Below are 11828 nucleotides of genomic sequence, written 5' to 3'. Positions count from 1 at the left end.
GAAAGCCCTCGCACAGAAATGAAGACCCAACACAGCCAAAAATAAATAAATAAATAAAAAAGAAGATGTGGTATATCTATACACAATGGAATATTACTCAGCCATAAAAAAGAATGAAATAATGCCATTTGCAGCAACATGGATGGACCCAGAGATTTTCATACTGTCAGAGAAAGACAGACATCATATGATATCACTTATACAAGAAATCTAAAAATAATAATAATAATACAAATGAACTTATTTACAAAAAAGAACTAGACTCAGACATAGAAACTTATAATTACCAAAGGGTGGTGGGGCGGAGAGGGAGAAATTAGGAGTTTGGGATTAACATACACACACAACTATATATAAAATAGATTAACATACACACACAACTATATATAAAATAGATAACTAACTATATATAAAATAGATAACTACCAAGGACCTACTGTACAGCACAGGGAACTATACTCAATATCTTATAATAACCTATAATGGAAAAGAATCTAAAAAAAGAATACATTATATATGTGTGTGTATATATATATATATATATATATATATATATATATAAAATCACTGAATCACTTTACTATACACCTGAAACTAACACAACATTGTAAATCAACTGTATTTCAATAAAAAATTTTTTTAAACTAGGTACAATAAAAGCATTAAAAAAAAAAAAGCTTGTGAACTGCATTGTGAATGACTTCTATAGGGACTCACCAACCACAGAAACCAAATACAGGGCCCTGATTGTTTAGCATCTATGGATAAAGTCTCTAGATCTTGCCTGGAATGGATCTGGGTAAAGGTATATGGCTCCTCCTTAAGTTAATTGTGCCTAACAAACATTCAGAAAATAAACTCAAGAAGATCCCATAGCCTAAGCACAATAAAACAAGATTGTTTCACAGACCAGGAATGGACAAACTAGCTCTCCGGCTCAGAAGGTCTCCTTGTCTCTCAATTAGCTTTTGCCTTTGTTTTCACTATGAACATTGCATCATATTACTAGAAGAGATTTAGATAAAGTATAGTTGAATAAAAGAGATCACACTTCTTCTTAACCCATGGAACAGTAGGGCTGAGTTCTAATGGGCAAGCCTTGCAAGAAACAGAAAATAAATTCTTATGGATAGAATGCGGTTTTATTTACCCTTGTTACCTTATTTGCACTTAATTCCTTCTGAGTAATCTTGCATGCACAGAAAAAAGGGCAAGGCTTTGAGAGTAGGGATCATAGGAGCGCAGGGTGTAAACTTAAAGAAGGCAGTGATTCAGCCTTTCAGCAAGTACTGAGACAGACAGACACTCAGCAAAGGGAGGCTGCTGGATTGAGTCCACATGGGCAAAAAAGAGGATCAACATCAGTGGCATCACAATGTGGTTTCACTGTGAGAACCAATCTGGTTTAGAATCAGGCAGACTGAAGGAATTCAGTGCAATTCAGGTTACACGCAGCAGTTCCACTTCTTATGGGGACGTGCCTGCTGATGGGAGATTAGCCCGCAGCCAGAGGAAAAATAAAAAGCGTGGAGGAACTGGTCAAACAAGATCAAGTGTTATATTACTTGTTTTGCTGCACAGTGTGGAGTAGCTGGGGCTGGATGAAGCAGGTCCCCACGACACGAGCACACCTTTACCTTTACAACATCAGGATAACTTACAGTCCAACAGACTGAAGACTGAACACTTCTACCAAACACATGTGTGTGTGCAGTGTCTCTGAAAGTCCATGACTTCAGGATCGTCAATGAGCCATAAAGGCTGAGATCTAAAACATGCAGCTGAACAGAAACACGCCCAGTTTGGTTCCCAAGCAGACAAGAAAACGAGGCTTACTTTCAGAGTCAGAAGTCAATTCACCTGACTTTCATTTTCCCCAATCAACCAGCAGATTTCACAAAACAACAAACCCCCTTCCTAAAATATTTGAACTTTTGGCTCTTTCCTGAGGTTTCATGGAATTCTGCATGTAGTGTGTGCCGCTACCCACCTCCCCCCTCGCGCCCCCACGAGATATACAGAGTAGAATCCTCTATTGGCTCCTTTAATATCTTCTCCAGAGACCTGGTAGGACTGCTATCAAGTGGGGAGAAGCTGCAGACTTCCTGCCTCTGGATTTCTGGCTCCTTGTAAAAAGCCATTGTATTCCCTCTGCTCTCCTTGGCTTTGATTCCCTGGCCGTGCTGGTGTCTTAAGGCAGGCTGGCTAAAGCATCCAATGCTTTCCTGTTGAATAGCTGTTAGTCATCAGGCATCAATGAGACGTCTTTCTCCCTTAGTTCAACCTTTTAAAAAACTTCACAAGAAGCCTTGACCCAGAGTAAACACATCTATACATACATAAAGTATTTTATCTCATGCAATGATGTTTGGCCCTAACTGCACATTACTTCCACCTGAGAAGGCTTTTGTACATTCCTGTGCCTGCGCCCCACCCTGGACCAGTTAAAGAGATCATTTGAGGGTGGGGTACAGCAACACTATTTGTTAGAAGATGATTTTTCACATGCAGCCAGGGTTGAGAACAGATTTAATCTAAGACCCCACCTATACAAGTTACATCCCAATTGCAAAGTTGTTTTTTTAAAAGTGCTGAAATATAATATATGCACATTCTGTGGTTGTGGTTATTTTCAATTTCTTAGACAGATTTCAACAATCTTTGAAGTGAGGTACATAATCTGTACCTGCGTAGAAGCGTATAGTAGCTTTCAACGGAAGAGCTCTAGATAACTGGCAACAGAAGAGTCAGTAGAGATGTATCATTTAGGAACAGGTTTGGCTTCAGGTAATTCAACGTCTAACGTCTATACTGCTGTAAAGAAATGGGGATTCATTTGTCTCATAAACAAGAAGTCTGGAAGTGGGCAGTTCAGGGTTGGCGCAACGGCTCCACAACGACAGGAGAGACTCATGCCCTTTGTATCTTTCTGCTCTATAAATAAGGCTCCCAGATTTAACAACAACAACAAACACCACCCAGCTGAATTTGAATTTCAGACACACAACGCATCAATTCAGTCTAAGTATGTCCATACAATCTTTGGAACACACTTACTGTAACAAAGAGTCTGACTCCATTTTTGATGTTTGACTAATGAATGACAGTTTTCAAGCCCCATCAATGTCTCCTTCTCTTCTGCCCACGCCTGAGCGAGCTGATAAGAACGGCTGCTCCCTCCTTCGGTACCAGCTAGAAGGTCAAACCACGCAAGCTCAGCCCCTTCCCCTCAGCTCCAGCCCTCCTCACCACAAAACCCCAAGGTGGCTGCCCCTCCCTGCTCTCTCAAGTCATTTTTGGGTCTGCTGGGGAACCTGTCCCCTGATGTCCCCAGAAACCCTCATTATGTGAGTCGGAAATCTTTCCTGCTCTCTCGGTATGTGTATGATGTCAACAGTCACAACATTGGAATCAAATTTGTGATAGGGGTTCATCCATTTCTGGGGGTGACCACAACAGGAGAAAAGGCTACAACACTTTCACTAAAAAACTGTTTGTTGGGACTTCCCTGGCAGTCCAGTGGTTAGGACCCGGTGCTTTCACTGCTGAGGGCACAGGTATGATCCCTGGTTGGGCCGCGTGGCGGCCAAAAAAAAAATGATTGTTGATTATCTGAAATTCAAATATAACTGGGCTGCCTATATTTTATCTGGCAACTCCATCCATGGGCCTTCGTCTTCATGCTTATTTCCTCAGAGTCCCAGATAGACATTATACCTTCAGGTCTCAAAGCCATGTTCCAAGCAGGAAGAAGCAACTTCCTTTTGGTGAGACTTGTTTTTTCCTTCAGGAAGGGAAGCTCTCATCAGGTGCTTGTGGCTGCATCTCGTTATGTGGAACTTTCTCACGTGGGTATGTTTGCCACAAGACAGCCTAGAAAATTGAGTATTTCAACCTTTCATAAAAGGAAGAATAAAGGGTGATACCTGACTTTTGGAAGGTAAACCCCCAACTCCTACAAGGACGTATGGAAGAGGTATACTATCTTCGAAATACCTTCACTTACCCAATACCTTCTCCTGACCAATTCAGGAGAGGCCAACCTATACCAGCCACCAACATGGTCTGCAAATGCCAGCAGAGCAACCAGGCTGATAAGGAATGTTGCTGAGACCAGAGGTGCCAGGGGACACTGCTCCAATCCAAGCAGCCCTCCCATTCACGTCACCACCTCGAGGTCACCTTGCCAGGGTGGACAGTTGCCATCTGCATTGGGGGAGGGGGGGCTGGATGGATTATTGGCACCAGCATCCATTCTGATTGGTCTGTACCTGTACCAAATCAGTTGGTAAATATTTTGAATGTCACCCCTGGATAAAGCCACCCCTCTCTCTTCTATGCCCAGATGCTACCTTGGCAGAAACAGAGGGAAAGGCAAAATCTGAGAGACAACCCACTTCACCCACAGAGAATATTTTTGGTTTTGCCCTGGACTAAAGTTACAAGATTGAGCTAACTTGAGTTTTCCCAGCAAGTAGGGGCACCAGAGGAAAATAGGAAAATTACAGACAAAATAAAGTATCTGCAGGTTGCTTGTATATCTGGCAGTCGTGTGAGGAAATTTCTATCCTTGCTGCAGACATAAGGATTATCCACTTCCTCTATTAAATATTGATGTGTCTATATGGATTTATATTTCTCTGTAGATTTATTCAGGTATCTTTTTTTTTCTATTAATCTGATATCAATCCCTAACATAATGTATTTTTCTCTACGTAAATAGGGAAAGGGAGATATAGAAAATGTACATGTAAGTCAAATTGTTCTGAAAAAAATAAGATTTCTACCAAAAAGAAGAATGGATGACCACCTGAGGTTATACACTACAACCAGAAGGAAAAGTGATCCACCATTGTGTGGAAAAGCAATGGATTGGCCCAGAATCCCAAGAGGAGAGCTGCTTATAAGACTGGTCCCCCACCTCTGGAAGACGAAGCCTCTGGATAATTCCGCTGCTTTTATTTCATTGGGTTATTCCATGAGTCTTTATTTAGCTTAACTCTGTGTCAGGCCCTGTTCGAGGACCTGGGGATACAGCAGTGAACAACAGACAAAAATGCCTGAACTCACACATGTTAGAGTTTCAAGGGTAGGGAGACAGAAAATACACAGAATAAATAAGAATAAATGTATTATATTGTTATATAGTGTTAAGAGCTATAGAGAAAAATTATACAGAAAAGGGAGACAGGGAAAGTCCATGGTGGGGTAATCATTTTAAATAGGGTGATTCAAGAAAGGCTCACAGGGCTTCCCTGGTGGCGCAGTGGTTGAGAGTCCGCCTGCCGATGCAGGGGACGCGGGTTTGTGCCCCAGTCCGGGAAGATCCCACGTGCCGCAGAGCGGCTGGGCCCGTGAGCCATGGCCGCTGAGCCTGCGCATCCGGAGCCTGTGCTCCACAACGGGAGAGGCCACAACAGTGAGAGGCCCGCGTACCGCAGAAAAACAAAAACAAAAAAACAAAAAAACAAAACAGGGGTTCTTCACATATATATGAAATCTAAGAAAACAAAACAAAACAAAAAAGTCAAAAAAGTCATTAAGTCATTAAGTCATTAAGTACCTAGGGGTAAGACGGGAATAAAGACACAGACCTACTAGAGGATGGACTTGAGGATATGGGGAGGGGGAAGGGTAAGCTGGGACAAAGTGAGAGAGTGGCATGGACATATATACACTACCAAATGTAAAACAGATAGCTAGTGGGAAGCAGCCACATAGCACAGGGAGATCAGCTCGGTGCTTTGTGACCGCCTAGAGGGGTGGGATAGGGAGGGTGGGAGGGAGGGAGACGCAAGAGGGAAGAGATATGGGAACGTATGTATAACTGATTTACTTTGTTATAAAGCAGAAACTAACACACCATTGTAAAGCAATTATACTCCAATAAAGATGTTAAAAAAAACCAGGGTTCTTAATTTTTTTAATGGTACGAATCACTTTGGAAGTCCAGTGAAACCTTTATACCCCTTCTCAGCATAATGTTTTTAAATGAATAAAATAAAAATACACACAACTAATAAGGTAACCAATTATACTGAATGAAAGTTATCAAAATATTTTAAAAACATGTGTGCCTTAGTAACATGTCTTGTTTACTGAGTTAAGTGACAAGATCTAGTGGCAGTCCTAAAAGCTGAGACTTTGAAGTAGTGATGAATGCAAATTCTTTCTCAAGAAAGCTGAAACAACTCCCACATGATATGAAAATAACAGTTCTTTGCATTAAGACAAAGTCACAGACATTGCTAATATAATGTACTGGGGTTTTGGAGGTGCGGGGAGTTGGTTGTTTTGGGGTTTTGTTTTGTTTTGTTTGCCTACATTTAGAATGACAGGAAATGCTAAATTTTAGTTAAAGGCTAGTAAAAACAAAGACGTGATTTTTTTTTTTTTTCCTTTCAAGTTCATGGATCTCTTTAATCTCAGGTCAAGATCCTTTTGTAACTAGATCAGTGGTTCCCGAGCAAGGGTGACTTTACCCGCCGGGAACATTTGGCAATGTTCTAGAGATATTTTTGGTTGTCACCACTAGGGGGAGTGGGGTGTGTTATTGGCATCTAGTGAGTAGAGGCCAGGGATGCTGCTAAATATCTTACAATACACAGCACATCCTTCCACAGCAAAGAATTATCCAGCCCGAAATGTCAATAGCACGGAGACTGAGAAGCCCTGAACTGGAGGAAGATTTTCTAAAGGGAGTTGGGAAGTCGGCCCCTGGCCCAAACCACATACCCAGTCCTTTGGAAGCCCCAAAAGAATATAACCCTCCGCCCTCACTCTAAGTGCTGCTGGGTTTGGATGGTGCTTCCAAGGGAACACAATTTGGGGCAGATACAAGGAAAGAGCAGAGGACAATAAAGGCAAGGGAATAGGGTGAGTTATTAAAAGAACAGCAACCAACTGGTAAAAAGGCATTTGGGCTTTGGCACTATTTACAAAAAATGAACATAAACATATGTTTTAGCTCTGAATTCCACCCCTAGGCATATACTTAACAGAAATACATACATATTTTCACCAAAAGACATGTAGAACAATGTTCATAGCAGCATTCATCTTAATAGCCAAAAATTGGAAACCCAAATATCCATCAAGAGTAAAATAGATAAATAATTTGTGACATAAACAGTAGAAGACTATATGCAAATGAGAACGAATGAATACAACTATATGCAACACGGACAGATCAAACAAACGTACTAAGTAAAAGAAGCCAGGCGCATAGAGTCGATACCATAGGATTCCATTTATAGAAAGTTCAAGAATACCTCATACTAATTCATGGTGTTAGAAATGAGGATACTGATTACTATTAGTTTAATGACTTAAATAGAAATGAGAATGGATTCTGAAATTCTAGAATGTAACCATTTCTTGATATGAGTGCGAGTTACACAGACATATTCACTGTGAAAATTAAGCCATAAACATATGATGTGTGTACTTTTGTTTATGTATATGTGAGCAAAGGGTTAACAGCAGGCCTGTGCTCTTTTTCTCCCAGACCTAGACCTTCCTGGGAGGATTTTAGGTCTGTCTTCTCCCAGCATCAGTACCCTAGATATGTCCCCAAGTTAAGACAGATTTGGAATGTTGGGTACCAAGGCCAGACGTGTATTTTACGCACTGTGAAATCTCTGATCTGTGAAACAGCACATGGGCTGGGAGACCCATCAACTGTAGGCCTACGTGACGGGTGATAAACCCAGGGAGAAGCGTCTTTGTATGAAGATGAACCCCACACCCCATGGCCTCATCACCAGCAACTGTATACAAGTCTCTAGGTAAGAGAGGAGGGGCCCAAGCATCGATGCACATGGAGAATTGTTGGCTTCCACTGAGACTGAAGGGCTGTGCATGCTCCTTCCTGTCCTGAATCCTTCTAAAAAGCTAAGCAAACTAAGTGCTGGATCAAATGCTACTGCGTCTTATGAGTTTGATTGACAGTCAGACCTGTTACCAATACAATAGTGGGACAGTGCATTGTACTTCAATAAAAAGTTTACTAAAGAAAAAAATTCCTTTGGCTATTCTTGCCAACCTATTATTCACACTGATCACATCTTCTGCTTGGCCTCCAAATTCCTTCCATTTTTCTGAGCTTCTCCTCTCTCCTCTGACCTCCTGTCTTCTCCTTTTAGGACTCTCACCCACAACCAACCCTTAAACTTCCTGTTCATTTCTAACGCAGAGCTGATTAAGTATTGCACTATCTCACCCCAAACTAGTTAAGCTACCCACAGAGAGCCCATATCAATAACTAATATTGAGATTCATTGCAAAACATAGTTCTCTTCCAGGGGAAGTCATGTGACTACTTCTTTTTTTCTTTTTTTTTGCGGTACGCGTGCCTCTCACCGTTGTGGCCTCTCCCGTTGCGGAGCACAGGCTCCGGACGCGCAGGCTCAGCGGCCATGGCTCACGGGCCCAGCCGCTCCGCGGCATGTGGGATCTTCCCGGACCGGGGCACGAACCCGTGTCCCCTGCATCGGCAGGCGGACTCTCAACCACTGCGCCACCAGGGAAGTCCATGTGACTACTTCTTAAAGAATTTTTTTCTTTTGCTAGACAGAAAATGCTGAATCTCTGTCCATAGACATTCCGAATTCACACATTATCTGGAGTCTCAGTTACCTATGTGACAATCCAGTTGTTCCTTTCCTAATTTGGTGTCTCAAACTTTCCTGACTTGTTAAAATGAATAGAATTTGCTTGCCAACACCAATATATGCTCTTAGAAGTGCTGGCTGCTGCCACATGATCCCCAGGCATAAGTCTACTCTGTATTGTCTCCCTGTATTGCATCTATAGGGATGGCAGATGCTCTATGTTTTCAGTGTTTGGGTTTGGGTTTTTTTTTTTTTTTTTTTGGAGGGGGGAGTGGGGACTTCTAAGCTTAGCAAAGCCTGAGAAAGACATCTTCCTGCATATATTGATACTTCTTTATTTCCTATGTCATAATATTAACCTTGCCTCCCTTGGCTTTTGCTGTTAAACAGTCTCAGGTCTTCTGGAGCTAGGCTTTCACATATCTCACTTGAACTAAGGTATCAGTAGTAGGAGCCCTCTGTCTCACCTCCCCATAGTAGGAATCATTAGGAGAAGGGAGATGATAGTTTCAGAAACAGCACAGTATCACAAAGATTTCTGAGACCACCACTTGCATGATCAAGATTGACAATTCTTGTGTCTGATGCTCACTGTTTCAATGCACACCGATTGAGTACCACTGATAGTCAAAGATGTCATTCCTGGAGTGGGGAAATATGATTTAAAGGTCACAGCTACTGACAGCCAGCATCTTAGAATCTCATGAGAATCATAAAACACGTTCCCCCAGAACCATGATGCAGGGTGGGACAATCCACAAATAATAGGCTCCCATTGTTAAACCTAATGGTAATGACTCCAGCTTTCTGCAGCACCCTTTTCCCTATGTACTTCCAAAGCACTCAGGATGACAAAGATCAATTTCCAATCATTCCTACAAATGGTACATGAAAAATTAAGATTTAATTGTGATTCCTGGTTCTTTCATCTTGAATCCAATACCCTGGACTTCAGAAATAATGGAACTTGGTGTAATATTTGAATATCTTGTTTTTGCCTCCTCTTGTTCTTTTTTTAATTTTTTTAAAATTTTATCTATTTTTGGCTGTGTTGGGTCTTCGTTGCTGCGCGCGGGCTTTCTCTAGTTGCAGTGCGCGGGGGCTACTCTTCGTTGCGGTGCACGGGCTTCTCACTGTGGTGGCTTCTCTTGTTGCGGAGCACGGGCTCTAGCTATGCGGGCTTCAGTAGCTGTGGCACGCAGACTTCAGTAGTTGTGGCTCACAGGCTCCAGAGCGCAGGCTCAGTAGTTGTGGTACACAGGCTTAGTTGCTCTGCGGCATGTGGGATCTTCCCGGACCAGGGCTCGAACCTGTCTGTGTCCCCTGCATTGGCAGGTGGATTCTTTTTTTTTTTTTTTTTTTTTGGCAGTACGCAGGCCTCTCACTGCTGTGGCCTCTCCCGCTGCGGAGCACAAGCTCCGGACGCGCAGGCTCAGCGTCCATGGCTCACGGGCCCAGCCGCTCCACGGCATGCGGGATCCTCCCAGACCGGGGCACGAACCCATGTCCCCTGCATCGGCAGGCAGACTCTCAACCACTGCGCCACCAGGGAAGCCCTTGGCAGGTGGATTCTTAACCACTGCGCCACCAGGGAAGCCCTTGGCAGGCGGACTCTCAACCACTGCGCCACCAGGGAAGCCCTTGGCAGGTGGACTCTCAACCACTGCGCCACCAGGGAAGCCCTTGGCAGGTGGACTCTCAACCACTGCGCCACCAGGGAAGCCCTTGGCAGGCGGACTCTCAACCACTGCGCCACCAGGGAAGCCCCCCTCTTGTTCTTGTGCAAAAAGAAAGTCCTCTTCTAGAAAAGGTACTGGAGGTACTTCCTATGACAAAATGAGGCTTCTTCAATCATCCAAGTTCACATGTACAGAGTGTGAAATCTCAGAATTGAGAGTCAGGTTCTGAATTGTCCTGGACAATGGATCTCACTAGAAATAGAATCATCACCAGGACCTGTTCAAAGAAGAACTTTCTCCTCTAACAGTATTCAATACTGGAACACAGGAAGCTGTCTCCAAAATAATCAGATCTGTGCAAAAATAATTTGTTAAATAACATAGGGAAGATTATGAAAGACAGTTTCCAGAATGCCCACATTCATGCGGTTTGTAAAGGTGCGTTTTTCATAAAGATCTGTACAGTTCAAAAGCATGAGACTCTGCATGGGTGGCTCCTTTATTCCAGGAGCGGGCAGAATTTATTTTCATCTTCCATGCATGGGCCACCAGAATAAAGAACGTTCCTCCTCTTCAGTCTTTTCCTCAGTGAAGAATCAGGTTTTCAGGTGTGCTCAGGGGCTCTGCTGCTCTCAGAGCAGCCACCATAATGACCACTATGGAGCACTTTTCCCTTCTTCACATATGGGACATGAAGAATATTACAGAAAAATCAGAGTTTAGAAGTCACTCTCAAACACACATAGAAAAATTATTGTCAGAATATTCTTAAGCTTTAAAAAGTTGGAAAAGCCTGTGATCTTTGAACTGTTTCCAGGAGTCAGTGACTCTAAAGGAAGATATTCACCATCAGTGACCCCACCCAGGGTTTCCTTTTGTGACAGTCTTGCCCCATGATGCTCTGGGTTGGCATTCTCTCCAGGTCACCAGGTTTCTGCAATCTCTGTGAGAACCTGCAGCAGCTCAGCAAACGTCGGGCGGCCTTTAGGTTTCTGGAAAAGGGAAGTAGAGGTGGTCAGCTCAGCTTAAGACTCACTCAGACACCAGCTCTAGGACTTGCTGGCAGGACCTGGATCCAGGCTGGTTCACCACAAATGGAAGAGAAAGATATCTTGGCTGATACGCAGGACATGAATGGCAGGTGAGCGAGGCATGAGTGTGAAAATATAACGGTAGAGAGCGTGCCAAAAGTAGAATAGCTACAGCTGCAAACACTAGCCACATGTGGCTATTTAAATTACTGAAAAGAAGATACATTTTAAAATTCAGTTCTCAGTCACACTAGCCACTTCTCAATTCTTCAATAGCCAGGTGTGGCTACCATATTGGATAGTGCAGACATAGCACATTTCCATCATCACAGAAAGTTCCATTGGACAGTACTGCCCTAGAGATCGATTTGGATGACTTGATACACAGGGTAAAGGAAGAGCTGGGAGAGAGGGGCCTCTAGAGCCCCAAGCCCCCAGGCTCAGCCCCAATTATTCACTACACCTGACCCCCTGTAGAAAGATGGATTTTAGTCAAAAAGCAAAAG

General features: G+C 43.1%; 1 protein-coding gene across 1 annotated transcript in view; it reads right to left on the bottom strand.

Annotated features, from left to right (window-relative positions):
* Positions 1 to 10571: 10571 nt before the first annotated feature.
* Positions 10572 to 11828, bottom strand: part of TXK (TXK tyrosine kinase) — a 47112-nt gene continuing 45855 nt past the window's right edge. Inside the window, exon 14 of the mRNA XM_004268291.3 lies at positions 10572 to 11283. Within this exon, the coding sequence (XP_004268339.1) occupies positions 11215 to 11283 (69 nt within the window). The 3' untranslated portion in view covers positions 10572 to 11214. The remainder of the gene's footprint in view (positions 11284 to 11828) is intronic.

Source organism: Orcinus orca, chromosome 4, assembly GCF_937001465.1.
Source record: "Orcinus orca chromosome 4, mOrcOrc1.1, whole genome shotgun sequence".
Taxonomy (NCBI): domain Eukaryota; kingdom Metazoa; phylum Chordata; class Mammalia; order Artiodactyla; family Delphinidae; genus Orcinus; species Orcinus orca.
The sequence above is the reverse complement of the archived record's forward strand: the minus strand, read 5'-3'. Positions and strand labels throughout refer to the sequence as shown.